Consider the following 25207-nt stretch of genomic DNA (forward strand, 5'->3'; position numbering starts at 1 on the left):
AACCAGATGCTACATAATTAATTTCCAAATCTATCCAGATCTTTAGTCTATGATCTGTTAGTAGGCACTTCTTTGGCTAGAATAGAAAAGGCTGCGTTTATTTATGAATGAAAGCTTTTCTCAGATTTTATTCTGCCTCTGATAAAAGAGTCCCAGCTCAAAATGCACATGGGATTAACTGACGATACCTGTGGCTTTTGTTTCCCCACCTCTGGCACATTCAGAAGCATTAGAAATCTTACAATTAACACATTTAGCATTTGTTTCTTTTTCTATGAAGAAGGGGGAAAATAATGCCTCAATGCCTTTCACTAAAAGAGTGGAATCTAACAAAAATATAGCTTGCATTGCACTGATGATAACAGGTGAATAATATGCAGTAGGATTTCTTAGTAGGATTCTATCTCAGTTTGTCTCACAGCAAATCAGTGTGTGAAGGAAAGGAAAACTGAGAAATAGTTAGTGTGGGAAAAGGCTTAAAGATATAATGGCTGAATTTTGAGTTATAAAGCATGGTATTCTGTTTTTACATGGATATATTTTTTAAGAAACAGCCTGCCCAGTAGCAGCCTTCCCTGTACCCTCAAATGCTTCGAAGTGGTCCTCCACTGCAGTAGAATCTCATTGGTGTGTGAGGTTGCCACCAGAAGGAAATCACACCCCTGCTGCTGTATGTGTGTGTGTGTGTGTGTGTGTGTGTGTGTGTGTGTAAAAGCTGTCTGATAACAATCTGCTCACCTTTAATCCAAAGCTCCTCCATTCTTCTCAGGGATCCCAAAAGCAAGTTTCCAACTATGGCAAGCTTGTACCTGAGTTAGTTAATTCCAGCCTCCTAGTATCAAGGGGGAAAGCTACCTGACCAAAAAATAAAATAAAATGAACAATATTGTTTTCTCCTCCGCACTCAGGCCAGCACAAGCCGGCACTGGACGGTCACTTCCTTGAACACCACCAGTTAACTTTATCAGTTAACATATACAGTAAAAGTCAGATAACACTGAAAGCAATAGATTTATTTTAAAACTTGGACTTTTTATTTCATTCTTGCTGCAATAAATCCCTTGCCATATTAGAAGCATATTTTTTCCTTACAGGTGGTTTATGAGATACAGTGGTACCTCTGGATGCGAACGGGATCCATTCTGGAGCCCTGTTCGCATCCTGCAGCGAACGCAACCCGCGTCTGCGCGTGCGTGTGTCGCGATTCGCCGCTTCCACGCATGCATGTGACATCATTTTGAGCGTCTGCGCATGCGCAAGCGGCAAAAGCCAAAAATGTGCAACCCGAAGCTACTTCAACCCGAGGTATGACTATAGTGCATATATAATTATTTAAAGTAGTATTATTCATCTCTTTTCATTCCATTCCATGCTCACACACACCCCTGCCTGTTTTACCATTCCTAAGCATAGAATGGGGCTCATATATGCAAGTTAAGGCACAGCCCATGTGTGAGTTTCCTGTGAATGATGCTGCTTGCTTAGCAAAGGCTAGCATGTAGAATTACCTGCAGTGCTGGTTTCTTGAAGCAGAAGGCTCACACAAACACCATAACAATGACCTTGGGCTACAAGTAAGAAACCTGTCAAGTTGAAGGGGGAACTATGGCTGCCTGGACAGACAGGGAGAAATATTTTATTCAACTTTTGATACCTTCTTTCTTGCGCAGTCTCACAAATGGCTACTGTGAAATAATAAAAAAAATAGAATAGGGAATCCAAAGCCAGCTACTTGGGTATTGTGTTTAGAGATACTATTTCTCTGTATTTGTTAAGACACATAGTGGGAAAGAGTCAAAATTCAGCCAAGAAATCTTGCATTAGTATAACCTCAGAAGAGGTAAAGTCAATGATGTCCAGGGGATTATCTCTCTCTGTATATACAGGTGATTCTGAGAATAGCAGCACAGAGCCCAAACATGGCGAATCCATCTGCCCAGCTCAATTCTAGCAGTTTAGCAAAGGGTTACCTGAAATAATGGTTTTTTTTTAAAAAAAAAAAAACAAGCTTGCAAGAAATACAAAAAGGTTATTTAGAGATTTTCAAGGAGGGAGGGAGGGAAACATGTGCCAACAATAAAGAAAAACAAGATGAAAAAATCTTGGGAGGTATGGGAAACATATACATGCACAGAATCGTAGAGCTGTAGAGTTGGAAGGGACCACAAGGGTCATCTAGTGCAACGTGGGGCTCACGTCTACGACCCTGAGATTAAGAGTCTCATGCTCTACCGACTGTGCTTATATTGTAAAAAGAGAAAAACCAGCTTTAAATCATGCAAAACTGAGGTTTCAGGCAAAGTCAACATGCAATAAAAATGTATATAACGTGCAGTTGAAAACAAGATTAGCAATTTGCAATATTTTAACAGAAAAATGCAGTTTACGTTATATGTTAGTGCTCCTTGTAAGCAGTTGGATGCATGGATTGGGAGCTGAGAACCATGGCATGCTGAGGCAGATCCCAAAGACACCTAGGCAGAATTTTGGAAGTGAGACTACCTGAACCTATCACAGAAGGAAGCAAGTCAATCCCAGGACCAGATCAAAATCCAAAGAGGAGAGGGGAGCAGGAAAAAACACAACTCTTGGACTAAAAAACCCAAGAACTACAAAACAGAACCACCAAGGACACAATCTAGTTGTTATTAGAGTTGGATGGGGGGGGAGAGATTTATTTCTAAAAAGGAGAGGGGGTGAGAGACGCATTTAAAGCTGACTATCAAAATCGGTCCCAGCTCCTGCCAACCTAGCAGTTCAAAAGCATGTCAAAGTGCAAGTAGATAAATAGGTACCGCTCCGGCGGGAAGGTAAACGGCGTTTCCATGCGCTGCTCTGGTTCGCCAGAAGCGGCTTAGTCATGCTGGCCACATGACCCGGAAGCTGTCTGCGGACAAACGCCGGCTCCCATGGCCCATAGAGCAAGATGAGCGCCACAACCCCAGAGTCGGTCACAACTGGACCTAATGGTCAGGGGTCCCTTTACCTTTACCTTATCAAATTCACACTTTTCAAAACAATATGTGAACCAAGATGCAACCATCTTTCAAAATTCACACATATCCAAATTTTGCAACATAGTTCTCCAACCAAACAATGTTTACAAAAATGCATATATTAATAGGAAGTATGCAAAAAGAAAATAGAGGGTAGTAGTGCAAATAACATACAAAGATGCATTCTACCAGGGAAAATTTTTCTTGCAGAAATGTACACATTAGTTAAAGCTGCATATTAAAATGTGTTTCCTCGCCAGGACTTTTGAAAATAAATAAATATACTGCAAATTGCTGCAAAATATGTGTAACTGAATCTAAGATCGGAACAATGAAAAATGGAGAGAATGGAAACGGACAGATTCTTCCATCTGTCACTGTTACCTAGGCAAAGATCTAGGCCTGATCTTAGAAACAATGATAGTTGGGCCATAGGAAGAGGAGGAGGAGGTGGTGGTGGTGGTTTGGATTTGATATCCCGCTTTATAACTACCCAAAGGAGTCTCAAAGCGGCTAACATTCTCCTTTCCCTTCCTCCCCCACAACAAACACTTTGTGAGGTGAGTGGGGCTGAGAGACTTCAAGGAAGTGTGACTAGCCCAAGGTCACCCAGCAGCTGCATGTGGAGGAACGGAGACGCGAACCCGGTTCCCCAGATTATGAGTCTATCGCTCTTAACCACTACACCACACAGAGATAACCAATAGCCATAGTGTGACAGGCTGGGCTGGGGGATAGAACCAGGGAAGACAATACTGTCCCCTTTTCCTTCACCCTCCAGCCTTCTCCAGCCTGCTGCCCCTTGATCTTTCGGACTACCACTTCCACTGGCAGTGGCTGATGGGAGTTGTAGTCAAAAACACCAAGTTGGAGGAGGGCACTGTGTTGGGGAAGGCTGCTCTGTGCCACATCACAACCCTCCCTCATGCAGCATGCATCAAATGTATTTTATCACGCTCAGTTACTAAACAACTGTGGTTTTATTCTCAGTTACTCTCTTTCAGCTTAGTCACTCCTATTCTCATTTATTATCTTCTTGCATGATTAAGTGTGGTGACTGACCTTTAGGGAATTTTGATGGGTCTCTTTTGTATGCCAGCATAGCTGTGGAATGGTTTTAATTATGGTACAATCATGATGCAACTGTGTAAGGAGCAAGCACTTCATTCAATATTTTATACAGTTCTGTGTTAATAAAAATGTGTAGTAAGAGTAGATTTGCAATTCATTAGTCTTTTCAGCTTAAACAAATGACAGGAAATACTGCAGTGAAAATATACTACTTATCAAAAACAACATAAAAGGTTTTTTTTAAAAAAAAGATTAAGTGGGTTCTTCATGTTTTAAACAAAATAAATAAAAATAGACTTAGCTGAATTGCAATGTGCAATTCTCCAGTGATACATCTTGGGAGCATTTTGCTAAACTTAGTGTTCCTAGTCCTAACAAATCCAGAGATTCATAATAAGACACAATTCAGAATCTTTTAAGAGATCTCAGGTTTGTATCTTTTTAAAAAACAAACACTGGCCTTATCTCATTGCATAAATTTCCCCACAGTGTGTAGGAACAGCATATCAAAACAGTGTTTGATCTTCCTCTGAATCAGGTTTATGCACAGTTCTTATGGGAATATATTCCTGAACATAAAGCCTGTGTGTGAACTGCACAGCATTTGCTCCTGAAAAATGTCTACAGAGAAGTCTAGAACTTCCTGCTGGGTTCATATGATCATAGCGCTGCTTTAGCCTAAATGCCACAGTTTTACAAACCAAAGAGACTCAAGACAATGCAATGCTGGCGCCTAAGCATAGTAGTCTCCAAATAAGTTCTGTTAGAGCGAAGATTCCCGTTTGTGAAACAGAACTTCCTCTCCCTGTGTAGACCCTCCAAGTGTCCCTATTTTCCAGGGAAGTCCCTGATTTAGAGAAGCTGTCCCGGTTTCTGATTTGATCCCAGAATGTCCCATTGTTCCTTAGAACGTCCCTATTTTCATTGGAGAAATGTTGAAGGGTGTGGTAGGATGTCACAATTTTCATTGGAGAAATGTTGAAGGGTATGGAGTTATCTGATCCCTGAGCCGTCTGAAGGTAATCCTGTATAGGGAAGTTTTTTTAATGTTTAATGTTTTGTTATGTTTTTATATATGTTGGAAGGTGCCCAGAGTGGCTGGGGCAACCGAATAAGATGTGTGGGGTATAAATCGTAAAATCATCATTATGGAATAGGACATCCCTAGTTTCATCGGATAAATGTTGGAGGGTATGCCTGTGTATCCTCCTAAAGTCTACTCCAGAAGGTTGGAGGACCTTCTGAACAGGTGTTTTTTTTAATTGCCAAGTTTATAAAGCTGAACACACGTAAGTTAAATGTGTGTAACTTATGAGTTACCAGTATACAGGTTTTTTTCTGTTTCCAGAAAGCTTCCAGAGGATTTCAGATTGAATGCCTATGTGAAGGAACAGCATTATTGAAATCCTGAACATATCTAAGCTTATTATCTCTGGAAAATAAAAAATAATATATGCAGTGTATTATTTGCTGCCAGAAATGCCATTTTAACTTTGCATCACTATCAGCAAAGTCCATGAAGATTACTAAAGCTATATTTTAATTTGTTCATAAGGATTAACCACCACCACTTGTTTATGGATCACAATTACAAGGAAATCAGTTTACATCACAGAAGACTTAGAGTTAACACACACAAAAATCTGCATTCATTCTCCAGAAACAGAGTTTATAAATTAATTACTGCTATGGGGTTATACTTGCAATATTGGTTTCCGTCATGTAGCAATTGTAAGATTGGATTTTGAAAATATATCAAGAAAAATTCTCAACTTTAGAGCCACCTACAGCAATTAAATATGTATTCTGCACTAATGCGCATCAGAGCTTAGACGCTGTAGTGAAAAGCTGAATGCAAGGCATGGTTTGATAGAGACGCTTTGACTATTATCCAGCAAAGTATCCCTAGGTGCTGTCTAGTACTCAGCATGTAAGTCTGACCCATTTATCCACATGCCTAAATAAGGATCTGACACTTACCTTGTACTGAATTTTAAGAGGTCGCAATTTGCTCATTTTATCTGCACTCTGTGAAGCTTCAGCACTACCAACAAATTACCAATGGGAGGGTTTTGAACCTAAGCACAATGACATACCTTCCACAGAATTTATTAGCTTACTGAACTACTTACTGAACAAATATATTCTATTCTTTAAGCACACAACCTGTATAACAGTTTTTGACTGGCATGTAAAGGAAAAGCCTATGCACAGTCTTCCTCTCATAATTTTCCAAAATCAGAAATTATACATCATCTAAAACAGAGGTGAACCTCAGGCCTGGAGACAAATATAACCTCTCTGTCCCACGGGACTCACCCACAACCTTCCCTGGCCTTGCTTCACAACCTCCTTTGTGGTGTTTTTTTGTTTTTTGTTTGTTTGTTTTTGCCTGGGTGGAATGTGCCTCTTAAACTCTTAATAATGGCTCTTGCTTGTCTGGAAGTGTTTGTGTAGAAGCTACTTTACAATACAAAGGTCAAATTTACATTCATTTCTCTGCCCACTTTTGCCTCTGATCCCACCCATCACTGGCCCCCAAAAGGCTGCCCAAAAAGGAATATGGCCCTTAGGCTTAAAAATGTTCCCTATCCATCTTCTAAGGCAATGCAAAGTTCATTTCAAGGAGTTAAGATTAATGGGTGGAAGTATGTAAGGGTTATTAGGAACACATTTTCAAACATTACGTTTGTTTTAAATGTGTTTAAAAATTGGATGCTATGATTTGTGGTTTTGTGCATGCATTGGGATTTAATTGTTTCCCCTTCCAATGGCATTTTCATGGCCTCATAGATTCCTGTCTGAAGAGTCCCTCAACATTAGTGAACAGCTTTTCAGGGACATCAGGGAGACGGCAGTAGAAAGCAGGAAGTGAAATGCATTCAGGCAACCATGATAGACTGCACACAGTCTTTTGGTTCCCAGCATAGATCTTTGTCAGGATGCTGTCAGCCGCTCCCGACTGGTTGCCCAGGAAAGTATAAAGACAAGGAAAAGTTTCTTACCGTCCTTTTTTATTCCAATAAAACCCAGCCTCTTGGATAATGGTGTTGCATCAACGCCTCCAGGGAACTGGGTGAGTCCATTCTTGCCAACTCACCCAGCAGGCTTTCACTCAGCCCTGCACGGTAAATAGCCATCAAGGCTTCCTGATTCCATGCTAGCTCCTGTGACAGCCAGCTGAACTCTGTACTACTCCATTATTGAGTAATGAAAACATTGGGGCCTAATTTGAACAGTAGATTGCTTGGTATCTCATCACTGGTTTCCACACTGTGGCTGCGCACCAAATAATCTATCAGGAGAGCTATAGCCTGGCCAGGACGCAGGCCTGTTATAGCTGCTGGGGTTGATAAGTCATGTGAGCTTCACCTGTCCTGAGCTTTCTCCAGCTGAGGAATCACACACACCCTCCCCAAGCTAACAAGCCCCATCTGGGCTACGGGTGCTTGCCTGCCTTCCCTCAGAACTGACAGTTGTAAGTTTTGGAATCCTGAGATCAGGGGTGGTACGTCCTATTTTATCACTTTATTGTCTTGCTTTGAAATCAGTATGGTTTTCTGATTCATCTGTCTGTTCGCTGTCAATTGTGCACAGTTGATATAAAGCTGAGTACAAGTGGGGTCTGCAATAAAATATTGCAGTGTGGATCACTCCTGTTAAGGGTTCCAGGAAGGAATGCCCCTTTTCAGGCTACTCCATTCATTGACCATTTCCATATTTTTCTCCCACTCGAATAAACAGTTAGCATCTTGGGCCCACCAAACAAAATAAAGTTGTTTGGAGTTCAGTGTATTTTTATTGTTGTTTTTTTAAAAATCTATTTCTTGGGACTCCAAGACTGCTGCTCCAAGACTCCCTCGTGTGTGTGCTTAAATGGTTCCATTTTGGTTGGATAAAGATCCACAGTTTGAAAATGAATCTCATAGCAGTAATCCTGTTCAGGCATTTCCCATACATAGAACATAGACAGAACATTTCTACTGCAAAAGGAAGCAGTGGGACTGTGCCAGTTGATTTTCTTCTGACTTCTTGCAGGGCACACACAAGAGGCTGAAGGCAGGATTGGCAGTATGGTTCTTCGGCCTTCTTCTCTGTGCCTGAACAATGCCTGAACAGGGCTAGTGTAAAGGAGGCTTGAGACTTGTCTCAATGGTCTATAAATGCACATTTTGTAGACAGTACTGGTCCAAGCATTAAATTTCAATTTTATTTTTTTATAAATAGCAAGTAATTTGGAGATGAATTAAATGGATTTTGGATCAGCAGCACTTTAGCAGCATTTATTTTGAAATTTAGGAAATGAATATTATAACAGCACTCTAAGGATACTTGAATGAAAAGGCGTTGAAGACCTCTTCAAGACAAGCACTATCACATTCTATTTATTCCTGAACATCCTTCACCTACTTTTCAAACTGATTTCTTTTTACTGAAGCCCTAAGCTTACCTTTAATTGCATCCACAATTATGCTGTGATACAACAGCTTTCAGTAGACAAATTGTATAAATATGCAGCTATGCAAAATTCAGCCACAATAGGAAAATTGAAAGCATCCATGTTTATGAGCACCCATGTTTGGAGGCATGAGCCTCTGAATGTCAAACACTGAATACAAGCAATACAAACAGGTCCATTGCCTCCACTCCCTGTTTGGATACTTCCCTGCCCCTTCTGCCTTTCAGCTGTTGGAAACAGGGTGCTGGAATTATTTATTTATTTTAGGCATTTATTTATTTTTATTTAAGGCATTTATAGACAACCCTTCACTAATATTTCTCCCAGGACACTTCATAGTGCAGAACAGCAGCAAACAGCAAGGCATACAAAACAAAATAATTAAAATGTACAACAACAATTAAATGTCCATTAAAGCAGCAGAGTGAAAACTTCATTTCTGGTGTTTAAAACACAGCATACTTCCAATACTTAAAATACAAAACCATTAAAATGCCCGAGAACGAAAACGTCTTAACCTGACAGATACCTAAAGGGTAACAGAGCAAGCTCAGGTGAGGCTGTTTGGGAATGGACTTCCACGCCTGGGGCACCAGAGATGAGGAGCCCCTCTCCTTCAACCTTGCTTTGACAACATTAGATTGCTCCTAAATTCTTAAATCAAAGCTAGCTTCGATTTTTGTGCTTCACTTTTTGTGCAACACTTTTAAGCAGGAAGGCATAACGTTCAGAAAAATGCTCATATTTTCAGTGTTCAGCTCCAGTCATGCTCAGTGACAGCAGAAGAATAGTGGAGAAAACTCTTTAGACGTTTTAACTGGAATAACTGTCATAGGCAGGCAAACAAATCGTATAGCACAGCTTCCAAAACCAACAGGATACTACTATCCTTGTTCATGTCCCTTTGCAAAGAAACTATCCTTATAGGCTTCATGTCAACAGGATCTGGTATCTGAGCAGGAGATCCAACTTAATTCTGCCTTAGGCTGTAATCCTAAGCACATCTATACCAAGCAATAAGTTCCACTGAGTTAGAGAGCTGACCCAGTAAACACATCTTTAAGTCTCAAGAGAGATCAGGCATGAAAAAGAATAATTAGAATGAAGGTACAAGTGGATTTGATTGGGAGTCATATGCTGAATGAAAAACTAATGAAAAACGTAAGACTAACCATATTTCATTAAACCTACTAATTTCTTAAATACTTTGAGCATAAGCAACTAATGAGAGCATATAGGCTGTTTGTAATTTGACTTAGACTATTGCTCTTCAGAACTAAGCAGCATGAAGTTTTGAATGAATACTGTACTTTACTGTGGTGGGTAGGGAATAAAGATAAAACAACCCGTCTGGAAGTATCTTTTCTCAGCAGCTTTGCATAGATGATCAGTTTTCAGAGAAGTGGAATGGTCATTGTCCACTCCGAACGCATTCATGGTCCCTGGTCAAACCAGGTCCACAAATGATTTAAGCGCTACTAGTGAAATGTTCAAACTAGCTTCTAGCAGTGGTTTCCAAAGGGTGTGATGTGCCACACTGGTGTAACAGGAGAGGATGGCATGTGTGGTGGGAATATTCAAGGACAATCAAAGAAACATTTAAACATCTCAGTGTAGTGTAGTGGTGTGGTGTGGTGTAGTATCAATTTATTATTGTTGTTATTATTTGCAGAATTTGGATAGATAAATTTTCAAGATGAGAGCAAGAGCTTCATGTGATACTGAGGACAGTCCTAGTTGCGATCCAGAAAATGCTGTTAGAACAGAATGCTGGAGAACACTCATTCAATTTGAGACCAGCAACAGGCCCAAGCAACTCTGTCAAGTCTTACAAATATGAAAGTTCAGAAAACAAAAAGGCTTATTTTTGTAGATGAGAGGAGATGAGAGTTTGTTTGTCTCAAATTAGACCTAATATATATGAGATTACCTGGCAAAAGCAAGCTCATGCCGCTCATTGAGCTTGTATACATATTTAAGGCACATATATGGAAGAGTCATTTATTACCGGTACTATATTTTGGGAATGATTCCTGCTCTTATGTAGCTGCATCGTTTCACACTTTCTGGATGACCCACGATCGTATTATAAAGTACTTGTGTTTTGTGTTATAAATTAAGCACCGCCAAGAGTTGCTTCTTTTTGTTTTCCAATGAATTTCTTATCAATTAAAAAAAATAGGTGTGGGGTGAGCAAATGTTTATTCTGAAAGTGTTGTCCAGAGAAAAAAGCTGGAGAAACACTGTTCTAGCAGCACTAGTAGCTTGTTTTTTGGATTTTTTTGACCAACACAAAATGACCACTTTGTCTTGCCATAAAACTCACGACAGCAAGCAATAAACTAAAGCAAAGCAATTATTGTTGTAGCACACCTGGATATAAATTTGAGCAGCAGAAGGAACACAGCCTAACTTAAAGGATTTTGATGCTTTGTGGAATAAGTGTACAGATCTACAAAGGTCTGTAGATCCTCCTCGCACTGTATTATCACAGCTGCCCAAACAATGATATATTGTTATATTTTAATGGGTATATGCACATATATGATTGGCACATCAACCATACCCCATAACTACTAACATCCTGGCATATATTCCTCCAGATTTCAAAAAAAGAGAAAAAGAAAAAGGGGGTTCAAATAATAAATACATTGCCATGAGTCCACTGCATATCAATATAAGTAATTATTTACATTGTTAATAAAAATGGGGGATCCTTGGAGGGGGGAAATCTTACACAAACAGCAACATGATGATTAAAGGCAACCAACATTCCAATGAATGACAAGCGACTGTAGGCAGATCATTTCATCTGATGTTCTTCTGTCTCTTGCGGTGTTACATGACAAAGCCTGAGATGACTCAGTATTATCTATTGCTTTTTAGTTGGATGTACTATTGGCAGGATGGGCTGTTTCTGAGAGTGCAAGTGGAACCTGGCTCACAATAGTTCACACCTTCACTTGGCTTCCCTTTAGTTAGTGCGGAGATCCTAGTTCTGTGCAAAGAAAAACTTCTCAGGAAAGTGGGCACCACAGTTCAAGAAGGACACTGACAAACTGGAACGTGTCCAGAGGAGGGCAACCAAAATGGTCAAAGGCCTGGAAACGATGCCTTATGAGGAACGGCTAAGGGAGCTGGGCATGTTTAGCCTGGAGAAGAGGAGGTTAAGGGGTGATATGATAGCCATGTTCAAATATATAAAAGGATGTCACATAGAGGAGGGAGAAAGGTTGTTTTCTGCTGCTCCAGAGAAGCGGACACGGAGCGATGGATCCAAACTACAAGAAAGAAGATTCCACCTAAACATTAGGAAGAACTTCCTGACAGTAAGAGCTGTTCGACAGTGGAATTTGCTGCCAAGGAGTGTGGTGGAGTCTCCTTCTTTGGAGGTCTTTAAGCAGAGGCTTGACAACCATATGTCAGGAGTGCTCTGATGGTGTTTCCTGCTTGGCAGGGGGTTGGACTCGATGGCCCTTGTGGTCTCTTCCAACTCTATGATTCTAAGTGGTTTTGTTTTGCAATACATTCAAGCATTATGGGCTGGGCAAATCTGCAGTCTGAGCCAGGGAATGACGAACTTTGGCAACATCAGTATGTGTCGCTTAGTGGATCACTTTCTCCCAAATGAACCTGCTGTATTTTAAGGGTCTCTTCAAGGGAGATACTTTAAGCTCACAATGGCTATCATCAAGCAGAGGCTCTTCTTGACGGTGACATCTGTTGGATGTCTTCCCCAGGGAAGCTCATCTCATGTATTTTAAAACCTTATTTTGCCAGAGCTTTTAAAACCTCGGGGACTTGAATCTGGTTTTATTTTACTTTACTGCTATAATTTTTAATGTTTTGCTTCCACTGTTTCTGCCACTATTGTTGTGATTACTTGAATTTATTGTTTTAATACTTCATATTAAAACTTTTCTGCTCTTATACAGTACTTTGTTAGCTGTCCTCGGATCATTAGAGCTGAAAGACATCGTAAAAATAAAACACTGAAAGCCATGTTAGAGGCTGATGCAGCCATGAGGCTGAAATTTAATGTAAAAATCTGGATTCCTGTGATTCTACAAGCTTCACAAAACAACTTCCAAACCATTTGTTCAAGTGGGTGAGTAGGTAGAATTCTCTTATTTGCAAATACAAGTAGTACTACAGATTGTTTGGCAGATTAATAAATGTCATCATTTGTGTACATACAAATTCAGCGTTCACTAGGCTTGCAAAGAATGCTAATACTATCAAAATACAGCAACCGTGCTAATTAACCATCAAGCAAGACACTCAGACCCATCCAAAATGAAAGACAAAAACACAGCATTTGTCCATTTTAAAAGGTATTATGTTATGTTCCGAATGTCTGCCTCTGAAAGCAGGGACAAGGATAATGTAATTTGCAAGTACACGATTTACACATGTTTACATTCTCCTCTCACAATATAAACACATGTAAAACAAAAAAGACATTTAAGTGTTTAAAGTTACTGCCATCTCTTTATAAAGCAGCTGCAAACCTGCATAAGCACACTCCTGAGTAATTATCAGGAGGTTAATGGAAATGTTTCTGTGAAAGCTATTGCAGTGCTACAGCTTATGCAACATTAAAATATGCCATCAACTATAACCAAAATCCTTTAAGTAGCCAAAAGAAGCAGCAGGAAACAGTTGGGCAGTCCAGAATAAGAAATAAGTTTATTAACAAATTTATTTATCCAGTAGGTTAGGACCACATTTTAAGAACAAGAAAAGTAACTCATATCATTAAATATTAGGTTCAACACAGCTTCCTACCCTGGCCCATGTGTAAAAGGCAGTGCACATAAGCCTCACTGCACACAACCAGTACCTGCACCAAGTCTCTTGAACTATACCATGGCTGTCCCAGTCATAGAACTCTATACCAGATATGGAGCTTCCATAGAAGGCTTGCCACACCCGGAAAGCGTCCAGATGTTTGGCCCTCTGTTAGCCTGCATACATAAGCTGCTCTGCTTGGACCCCACAAAGGATATGGACAGGAAAAGGGTTGTGCATGGGGATCACAGCAACAGCAGAAAGGCAAGTATTTCACCTTTACTGAGGTTCTTCTGCTTAGGAGGCTGCACTACAGAAACTGGAGAGGAACCTGAAATGGCTTCATAGGTCTTGCAACAACACAGCAGTTGAAGGCCCAAGGGTGCCAGTGCCCAACAATCTAATCATGACAACCTCCCATATTGAATGAAGATTGGTTCATAGGTAGGGAACGAGTATAAGTAATGCAAAAGACCAATGGAAAATGGAAAATGCAACCCACTTTGCATTTGTTCGTACAAAGCCAGCAGGACAGGGGCTTTACAAACATCCTTCAGACGAGAGAGGTCCACAACTGCCATAGGGCTGCATAGAGTTCTGTAGGGTTGCTTAGTGCAGAACAGCTCACACTCCCTGAAGGAAGGCCATTTCGATTCCACGAGATGAAATCCTCAGAAGAGTCATGTCAGAGAGTAACTGCTGCATGGGCTCATATGGAAGGAGACATCTGATGAGGTAATCAGGACTTTAGAGCTTCAAAGTTAAGAACTAGCACTATGAATTATGCACTGTGAGAGTCTTGGTCTATACTGGATAAATAGCTGGGTCAGCACATTTTGCTCTAGCTAAAGTTTCTGAACTGTCTTCAAGGGCAGCTTCACATGAAGTGTGTTACCACCGTCTCACCTAGAAACCACCAAAACTTTTATGACAGCAGCCTGATCTCTATTTTCCAGCACCAGGCATAGCCAGTGAATCAGCTGGAACCAATCAAAAGTGCTCTTGGCACAGCTGTCACCTGGGATTCCAACAATACTGGTCAAGCAGCGTTGTTTCCCATTGGCATTACAACACAACTGTGCCTTCTTTGCGGCCAACATATATCAGATGTAATAAAAATAAGGAACACTACCAGGTGCTCTGCTACTTCTGCCAGATACAGAGAGATGAAGAGTGTACCATCTTTATTTTTATCACTCTGTCGCTGTTTAACAATCTGAAGAGAAAACAAGTGGAAATCTTTTCCCAGAATCTATCTACAGTGCTATTAAATGCCCAGCTGCCCATATATCTGCTGACGTATTTGACTGACCTCTTTCTCATCATCCTTCCAATAACCCATTTGTACTGTCTCTAAGCCGGATACTGTCTTCAGACCAAGTGAAACAAACCATACTCCAATTGCAGCACTGGCAAACGGATAGCTAAGATATTAGGACAGTGAACTATACAGAACTGACTCGTGCAGTTAATTTCGAACCATGAGAAAATTGAATTCTATGACATTTCTTTTTGGTATGGTAAGCCCCAAAGAAGGATACATTCCAAGATAATTTGATTTATAATAACATGCTGCCTGAAATGCACTCCCATTGCTTTTCCCTATAGTATCGTCTATTATGAATATATTGGCTTCAATCTGTGGTCATGTGGCATCAGGCTTCCTTCTCCCAATGTACTTGCATTGGTCAATGTTCAAAACAGCTGCTACAGCTGTTCATTTGCTATAAACAAATGCCAAAAAGAGAAGGAAACCGCCTTTTTAGAAAGTTATTGTTTTAATGCATCAGTAAGCATTTTCCTAACACAAATATAAACTAAAATATTTTAAATGATTTCCCCCCCTGCACTGTAAGTAGATGAATTATCAAAGGGAAAAGGTGTATTTCATATATGTATACATACTTACATAGCACATACAATTTTTGTCACCACCTAACCCTCATCCCGCCTTAGTTTATAAATTAGGTATAAACAAATATGTTTATAAACATGAGAAAGGTTTATATATTTTTATTTACAAAAACCACACAATCAAGTTACAACATACTTGGGAATGTTAATCAAACATATACCTAAAAATGCGGGAACTAGGTGCATATACATGAAACATATCCAGAGTTCATGTCAGGAAGAGAAAAGCCACAGCACAGATTAATCAAATCTAATCAGGTTCCTAATCCTTTATTATTTTCTATACCATGATCAACAGAACAATTTCCTACTTATTTTCTGTGATAGGAAATTCCAGATCAGAGCGTCAGCTACATCACCACACAAAGGGCTGAAAAACCAAAAACTGTCAGTTTAAGAAACCTGGCTGCCAGCTAGACCTTTCTTGAAGATGCTTTGTGAGAGGGAGATTTTTGCCCTACAGTCAAATGACAGTCATGTCAAAATTCTAGCACATCACAGTCTTTTACATTGGAGCGTAAGGTTCCAAAAACAATCCATCGCAGGATAAGATTCCCAACACTGGGGCAGACTGCTTGGAAAAGATATATTTTGAAAGTCACATTTAGCAAAGCTTAACTAAAATCCTTATGAGCAACATATTCTTTGCTTTGAAAAACATGACGTGAAGGACAGTTGCAGAAATAATGTAAATATACATGATTTAACTATTGAAGCAGGTACTGTAAACAGATAACAGGCTTCCTTTTTTAAAAAAAAAAAGTGTAGAAAGCAAAGCCACAAACACCCTTTTAAATAGATATTAATATCAAGGTAGCCTTACCACGTATGTGCCACTGTAAAACGTCGCCGTTGACGGATGCTTTTATTCACCAGCAACTTTCTGAAAAAGCATGGAGAGTTCCTTGGAGAGCTGCGGGGGGAGATTTTTGGAGAGGTGGGTCTGTTCCCCGGCACTCTGGGAAGCTCGAGTTCCAAATGCATTTGTTCTTTGAAAGTCTTTATGTAAATCTCCGTCTCTGGAGCAGCAAGTTCCTTAGAAGAATCTTTTGCTGTCATAGCTTGGATGTTGTGTTAGCTTTCACCATTCAGAAAACACAACAATAGCACAGCCCAGAGACATTGCTGCAGATTCAAATGCTGATAAATCGAGAACCTCCGTGCCAGTCATTCAGCCAGCTGAGGTCTGAATGAAAAGGCTGCCTAAAGCAACAGCAGCATAATCGAAGAACAGATAAGTCAATCCCTTCAGAAAAGAGCTTGATCAGTCCTGGCTTTCCCTCTGAAAATGCGCCAGAGTGCTTTCTGTGTCAGTAGCCTCCTTGTGGATGTGGTTTGTCTGCAAGCTACATGGTGTGACACTCGCTGAATTCATTCAGCTGCATATACCAGCTCATGAAAAATGCATAAGGACTCCCCATCAGTCCTTTCCCACATTATGTTAGGTTTAAAATACCTGATCAACACAAACTTTGCTTCCCTCCCCCCATTTCTGAAAAACGACACAGTTTATTTTCCTGTTTGTTACAGGATGGCTGTTTGAAATCCAGCATGTTTTATTTTAAAGGGTTTTCATTCAGAATTATTTGCTCACAGCCCACACGGCAGTTGCTCCACCTACAACATGCTTATTGGTTCAACTTATTTTGACAAGTGGATGCAAGTTTGCCCTTCCTTATTCTATACATAAAGGGTGCCACGGCACTTTATCAGTCGGACTGCTTCAGAAGATATCTTCTGCTCACACCAAGAGCCTCCAGCTCATGATCTCTAAACAAAGGCAAGGCTAGAATTGACCATATTATTAGCAGAATGTAAAAATAAAGATCTCCATCCAAAGGCTCTACAGTCAATAGACGGCAAATTAAAACATTTTTTAAACCCGCAATGGGGTGGGGGGAAGCAAAAGCAACTAAATAAGTAGCGTTTTGCTCAATCTTATTTTCTATAAAAGTTTAAGAGCTTCCTGGGAAGTGGCAATCACTGCTATTGTGGAAAGCAAGAGCAGCAAGGTAAGATCACGCTCACTGTTGCTTTATGGTGAAATCGCACCTGAGCCCTCAAACAAAAACGAGAGTTAAATAGTCACTAAGAACTGTTTAGGAAGAAGGCGCTAATGCCACTGCTTCTTAAATTATCTATTTATAGAAGTATTTAAATACTGCCCTCTCATAAAACATTGGGGCAGTATACAGCAATACAGAACGAAATAAAATCTGGCAGAGGTAAGTTGAAAAGGCTACATAGCTTTAAAAATTATTAGAGGAGAACTTCAGACAGGTGAAAGGAAAGGCGAGTGCCCAGCCGATTCTGCAGCTTCTTAAATCTGGTATTTCTATTGCAATAGGAGCACATGTGGTATGCTGACGGTCCTGGTCAACCTCATTCTCTTCTTTAGACCCTTTTAGAGTTTAGACCCTTATCTATGCCCATTCTATTGTACCTTTGATTCTATTAGCGAGCACATTTTCTTGCAAAAGAAGCACCGTAGGGCGCAGACAGTTGGGTGGGATGCTTGCTGTTCACACAGGTTATTTCATTGTTTTGTACTTTTTATGCAGTTTGTGTTGTTCTTGCCATCAAATGCTTTCCTTGGATGTACACCTTCTTGTTGTACACTTTTTAATTAAAACAACATTACAATCAGTGTTCTAATCACCCCGCAGAAAGTTTCCCCTCCCCCTACACTGTGAAAGACACGTTACTGAATATTACCATATCCGTTAAGGCCTGATGTGGGTGGGTGTGGGTGTATGTGTATGGATGTCACACCCTATCTTTCAAACACGCTATCCGGCTGTTGGTAGTTGCCAGCTACTAGTGCAAGAAGATCAAACCTATCCATTCTGAAGGAAATCAGCCCTGAGTGCTCGCTGGAAGGACAGATCGCGAAGCTGAGGCTCCAATACTTTGGCCACCTCATGAGAAGAGAAGACTCCCTGGAAAAGACCCTGATGTTGGGAGAGATGGAGGGCACAAGAAGAAGGGGACGACAGAGGACAAGATGGTTGGACAGTGTTCTCAAAGCTACTAACATGAGTTTGACCAAACTGTTGGAGGCAGTGGAAGACAGGAGTGCCTGGCATGCTCTGGTCCATGGGGTCACGAAGAGTCGGACATGACTAAATAACTAAACAACAACAAAGCAAAAACTGTATGAAGTTTTTGCTCAAACTTCACATAGCGTTATACAGACTTCACTCATTCCTAAAGCACAGCCCAACAAAAACAAACTAGGCAGTGCTGCAAATGATGCTACAACAGTTAGAGCCTGACAGAATATAGAGCAGCTCTCATAGTCAGTCACTGGAGGGAGTGTCTTAGATGTCGGTTCGATGGTGTCAGCAACTTTTCCTCTTGCTGTTGGTCTCTATGACAGAAATGGCCTCCTACACTACAATTCCCACCAACCCTGCCCATTGGGCATGTTGGTTGGGGCTGATGGGAGTTGGAGTCTAATCGCAGATGGACAAGTTCTCCACTCCTCTGTTTCCAAATACCTCCCACAAGGACAACCCAAGACAAAGATGAGTAGCACCATCTTTTTCTGTATCTGTATCTAATTCCATTCCCCTCCCCAAACATTACACTGCGCAAAAAAAAAAAGGGAATGACATACTTTGTAACGAGAGATCCATACTCCTCAGCCTATATTATAATAATGCTACATTAGTAACCACAAAAATTGTAAAATAAACATCAAAAATCAAAATTTGAGTTCAATGAAGAAAATAAAAAACATGTATCTTTTCACCAGCAAAAGGTTTCTCACAGGGGGTATCTTTTGCATTATCAATGCATTTTTTACACCAATGGAAAATGAGTAGCTTTTTAGCTTGTTGAAAACGCCATATGTGGATCAATAGACAAACATTTACATTATTCTCTTCCTTCTGCCTCCACTGATAGCCAATGAAGGACAAATGCGCTAAATTTGAATAAAGCTGGGGGGGGGGTGTAGTTATTTAATGTATTGTGAAATATATTACACTTAGAGAGAGTAATACTAACGTTCTACGCCTAATACACATCTGACAGAAGAATAGCATTTTCAAACCAAGACAAAATCCTGTACTATAAAATTCTTAGGTAAAGGTAAAGGGACCCCTCACCATTAGGTGACTCTGGGGTTGCGGTGCTCATCTCGTGTTATTGGCCAAGGGAGCCGGTGTACAGCTTCCGGGTCATGTGGCCACCATGACTAAGGCGCTTCTGGCGAACCAGAGCAGCGCACGGAAATGCCATTTACTTTCCCACCAGAGCGGTACCTACTTGCACATTGACGTGCTTTCGAACTGCTAGGTTGGCAGGAGCTGGGACCGAGCAATAGGAGCTCACCCCATCACAGGGATTTGAACCGCCAACCTTCTGATTGGCAAGCCCTAGGGTCTGTGATTTAACCCACATTCTTAAGGCATGGCCTACATTCATGACTGCTCTACATTCAGTCTAGACACAATGGAGCAGTGTCCCAAATTCCCCACTGCTGCCTCCAATGGGGGATTTTGCAAAGATGCCACCACTAATCACTACTAGTGGTATTTGAAATCAGATAAAGTGACGAGGAGACCTTCTTTGGCCATTACAATGAAACCATCCATGAGTCACAGGAGATGCTCATCGCTCTCCTTCCAGCCCTTACTTAAACATTTTTTTAATAAAAAAAAAATCATTCCCCAAGGCTGCAGATTGATCATGCGGTGAGTCCTAGGATAGGAAGGGAGCGCCTTTCTTGGACTCATCTCCAGGCAGCTCAGCTTAAAGGGCTGAGCAGGATGCTGCCCCTCACTCTCATTCACCCACCCCAGCCAACCTGCATTCCACACACACTGACTTTCTCCCATATATCTGAGCCAGACCAAGCAGGAAGCAGTGCTTCCTCTTTCATTTGTGATTTGCAAATAAGGGGTTAAACATGTGGCAGGGGGAGGGAGGAAATACTTATCTCAACCAACCTCCCCTTACATTTCACCTCTTCTTCCCAAACCACATAAGAACAGCATTGCAAAAAAAAAAAAAAAAATTGCTTTGGGAGAATTTGGAAGATCTGCAGTAAGCACCATGTCACAGGGTCTCAGAAGTCAGGGGAGGAAGTAGAAGAACACAATTGCGAAGCTCAGAGGGTGTAAGAGAATCAGCTGAAGAAAACCATGCCCTCTCCAATTACTCACCACTGCTGGCAAAATAGGAAGAAGGGTAAAGGTAAAGGGACCCCTGACCATTAGGTCCAGTCGTGGCCGACTATGGGGTTGCGGCACTCATCTCGCTCTATAGGCCGAGGGAGCCGGCGTTTGTCCACAGACAGCTTCCAGATCATGTGGCCAGCATGACTAAGCCGCTTCTGGCAAACCAGAGCAGCACACAGAAACGCCGTTTACCTTCCCGCCGGAGCGGTACCTATTTATCTACTTGCACTTTGACGTGCTTTCGAACTGCTAGGTTGGCAGGAGCAGGGACCGAACAATGGGAGCTCACCCTTCGAACCGCCAACCTTCTGATCAGCAAGTCCTGGGCTGTGGTTTAACCGACAGCGCCACCCGCGTCCCTCTTAGGAAGAAGGGTAGCCCTTTTCAAAAGCTTTGGTTGGGAGGGCCAGCAGTTCACCAGTCCTACCTTAAAGTGCAGGGTAGGGAGGAGAGAGGGATTAATTGTGTTTAGAGTGCTGAGGCTATAATACACACAAGACCTTCATTCCCACATATGAGCTACATCTCAGACATAGCAGAACTAGGATACCATTCCCACCAGGCTTCTGATCTATCCATTTAACTCTTATAATCAGTGTAATCTCATTTCAGGGCTGTGTTTCAATTTAGAAGCAAACACCTAATTTTGCATATCTTTCTGGCGCTTCTCTATATAGTGGTGACTGTCACGGTTTTTAGTTCCCTCAGTCGTTCAGATCATGTTGAAAAAGCTATTATATTCCCAGCTTGTTACTTTTTCAGAAATGGGCATTAAAGCTTGTATCGAGAGAGAAAACAAACACCTATGTCATAATGTGTGAGTTGGTGGCTTATCTGTTTTGCAGATAAGGAAAGCATTGCCATGCCTTGAAAAGGAACAAATTAATTAGGTTTACAACTGTTAATGCTACTCAGCAGAAAGGCTCCATGGTAAGGCCTTAATAATGCCACCTCCTAATTTTACTGATGAAAGAATCCATAAGGAAAAGAAAACAAGTAACTAGCTCATAATACATTTTTTTCCACAATGAAAGCAGAATAGTTTCTTCTTGCTCAGAAACTGGAATCTGTTTTTAAATAGTACTCAGATAATGGAAGCAGGAAAATGGTATCCTCTTTGGAGATGTTTCAGGAATATGATATTCTCAAATTCCTTTATAAATAGCATGAACCACATAGATCGAAATTAAAGGGTGGATTAGGACTGGCTTATTCACTTCTCCAAATGGTGCAACGCAGGTATCAGCAATTTAAAACAATCAAGGAAACATGCAGCCCGAGAAATATTTTTTGAGAAGATTTAATTTTGCAGATTAATGTGGAATGGAATGGAATTATAGGCAAAAGTAGGAATGCCAATCAGATTTGGACTCATCCTGAATCACAAGGTGAAGTGAGATCCCTCCTCTGTATTTTGGGTTTGTCAGAGGGATCGCTACAAGGAAGCACAAGTAGATACAGAAACAACTAGAAGTGGTTTGTAGTGCCTCTGTAATCCAAAAAGAAAAACAATACTGCAGATAAGTATCTTCTGCAAGGAAAATAACATCTGTAAGCTTACCCTGATGCCAGGCTGAGATGATGGTGGAAAAGAGAGCAAACATCAGAGTGGAGAGGGGGTGCAGAGGAAGAGCCCAGGTGGAACGTTTTTACCAGTATTCCCCAATCCCAGTGCTTTGGGATGAGGGGGGAGTTCTGCAAGAGTGAAACTTCTGTTCTAAGCTTATGCCAAGACACTCCCCATCCCAGGAGTGGCAGGGAGGGAGGGAGGATCTCCTTTGTACATGACAGCTCCAACTTATAATCAAAAGGAATTATTTTACATGGAAGGCAAATTCCCATCCTACACACACCCTAACTACTTTAAAGGTGCCTCACACAAAAGCCTCAGGACCTACTTATTTACAATTTAGCAGGTCTATTGCCCAGTGGTACCTCTCTCTCGTGTCTGCAATTTTCAGGCCGACTGCCCGCAAAACACTTCAGCTGTGTAAACACAACATTTTATCCTAGAACCAATGGATAAGGAGGACTTGTTTTTTTCCTCCCTAGTCTGCACACAATCTAGATCTATTGCACATTTCTCTCCCCTCCCCAACTGCTTCTTGAGAAACTGGTTTCACTCCAAAAAAACAATATCTTATTGTGAAACAGATGAAAACGGATGTAAGCAGTCTTGATGATGGCAAATGTATGCGTATCTACACCTTCCTAATTACATTGTGGGTGGCCATACACCAAGTCCGCAATGCCACCTCATTCTTCATTAACCAAGGGCACGTGAAGAAGGAAAAAGTCTGCATAACCTAATCAATGAGAGGCTTTTCAGGTATCCACTTCAACCCTTGTGGATGATAAAATAAATCTAGACTGAAAGAAGCATGTTGAGGACAAGAATGAACGATGCCAAATTAAAGAAAACTACCTTTTTGTGCTGACAATTAATTAGTGTATACATAGCCTAGAATAAGTCCATTTTCATCCATCCTAAAACTATAACAAGCTATCCATTGTGGGGGGAAACCACTGCAATTATCCTTTCGATATTTCACAGGATTCACATCTTCAAAAGCAACCAGCAAATTTCACAATAAAATTTGATCCAATTAGATTTTCATATTTTGGTTATTATCTCCATAGAATTATCAAAAACTATGAATTCTACTTAAGATTCTCAACATTAAAAGCTCTCTCACTATCTGCATAGTTATAAGTCAAAAGTATCATGCTATATTGGTGTGGCATTTTGTATGCCTTGCTGGGGAAAGATGGGAGGTTTCATTGACTCTTTACAATACTGATGGCAGAGTAATTGGGTGCTTCTCCCAGAAGGTACATTCCATGAAAGCACATTATTTGGATAAAATTAGTTACAAGGCTCCTCTTTCTGTCACTTAGGTCATTGTACCATCTAAAAGGAATTAGCAACAATGAGTCAAACCAAAAGAAAGGAAAACTTCATATAACAGCTGCTAGGAATCTTCTTAGCACAATGTTCTCTAAAAGCCAAAAGATAATGCTAACCCTGTCAACTAAAAAAAGGGGTGATTTCAAACAAATTATAGATAAGATAACACTAGCTCCCCCACCTCACCCAAAACCAGAAAGGAAACTTTGGAAAATTCCATTCAAATGATGTTTCTATTTTGCAAAGCAATGCCAGCTTTTAGTACAAGCAATTGCTTGCAATGAACGCTGAGAGAAAATATGGCTGGAATTCAACCTACACGGATTGGGTCCAGTATCTGGGCGGTGTTCAGCAAGTCAGCTCACACCCAGTTACACTTCTCAAAAGTCTATGGTGAAGATGAGAAAGACTGTGAGGCAGTTTGCAGAGTTATAATTATCATTACTGCCATCTTATACACTATCTGTTCTGAATAGATGCTACTTATAATTATGTTTATAGGTGGAGAACCTACCTAGCTGTGTGGGCAGGAGGAACCCACCGACAGCATCTCTCTGCTCAGTAGATTTCTTCTGGGTATACAGTATGTGGAATAATATCTGCCTGCGGCGATAGCCAAAATTACATTTAGCTGCTGTTTACTTTCACTAGCCCAGCAGAGCCTATGCAATTAAGGTTAAGTGAATCAGATTCTGTCCCTTCTAAGGCAGCATAAAAAATTGCCCTGCACTTCAATCAGTTTCTTGTTCAAACACTGGGATGACAACTAGAGTGTCTTGGGTACCATGGTAGACAATTATATATAGAAGGTCTTTTATTATTTCTGATGAAAAGGAAGATAAGCAGTTACCTGTGACAATCTAGCAGTTGGGGAAAAACCTGATAATGCAAACTTGAAACAAAGAAAATGCAAAGAAATCTCTGCATCCATCAGCTACAATATTATTCCTTAAAGGATGCCAGCATAAATCAGAGGGAGTATTAGTAGATGGAAATTACCAATCCAGAACTGTGCATGTATGGCTTGCTTGGCATTGAGGACATATCAAAAATATTTACCAAGTGAATGAAGAAAAACACGGTTTTCTCAGCTTGGAGCGTCATTATGTGCAATCAAGAGGAAAAGAAATATGCCGTAGTTAAATTTCAGAACTGTGTGTGCTGACACTACAGAAGTGAAACAGTACTAATTCCAGGAGGAGAATAAGGAGTAAGGCAGCTACAAATGCTTCTGCAGTTATAAAGGCTTACTGCACACTTTGGAGACAACCTTCACAGAAGCATGTATATTGGCTGGCAGCCCGTTTATTTCTTTGTAATCAGCAGAGTGTGGTAAATCACCCTGCATTATTTCACAAAGCTTTGCAAGTGTCTGTGCTGTCATATATGAGTACCTCACATAAACATGATGATCGACCCTTTTCTAAAATGTGCAGGATGTCAACCATGCTCTGCTACAATGCTCTGGGTCCAGGGAAGATAGAAATAACTAGGAGAGCCTTGTTAATTAGACAAAAAGTTGTACCACAAAATCTTTTTGGTGTACCTGAAATATTTCCTGCAGAATGTTTAACTCAGAGTAAGAAAAAGGGGTTGGTGCTGAGGACGGGGGGGGGGGGGACTATGAGCAATATTATCCTGATGCAAATAGATTTTGGGTGAAGGAGGACTATTTGTAGAACAAGCGGAACCCATTTTCTTGTATTTTGTGAGAAAGAATTCTCCCACTCTCCTCATCCCACAGCTTGTTTGCAACATCTGCTACTTCACAGCTGAATGCTTCCAGAAGCCAGCCTCTGAAAAGCTCTTTTAAAAACAGGCAACATATTTTGAGGACCTTCCTCATCTTTTGCTTGACATTTCCAAGATGGTGGGCTAACCA

At 40.8% G+C, this 25207-nt stretch overlaps 1 protein-coding gene across 2 annotated transcripts in view; it reads right to left on the bottom strand.

The window, feature by feature from the left end:
* PDE4B (phosphodiesterase 4B) overlaps positions 1-25207 on the bottom strand; it is a 253577-nt gene that overhangs the window by 161633 nt on the left and 66737 nt on the right. The window contains exon 1 of one of the 2 annotated variants that reach the window (XM_028733177.2): positions 16055-16683. The exons of the other annotated variant lie outside the window; for it this stretch is intronic. Coding sequence (XP_028589010.1) covers positions 16055-16290 — 236 coding nt within the window. The 5' untranslated portion in view covers positions 16291-16683. Of the gene's footprint in view, positions 1-16054; positions 16684-25207 lie in introns of those variants that run through there. 2 annotated transcript variants of the gene reach the window in all.

This window comes from Podarcis muralis, chromosome 5, assembly GCF_964188315.1.
Source record: "Podarcis muralis chromosome 5, rPodMur119.hap1.1, whole genome shotgun sequence".
Lineage (NCBI taxonomy): Eukaryota > Metazoa > Chordata > Lepidosauria > Squamata > Lacertidae > Podarcis > Podarcis muralis.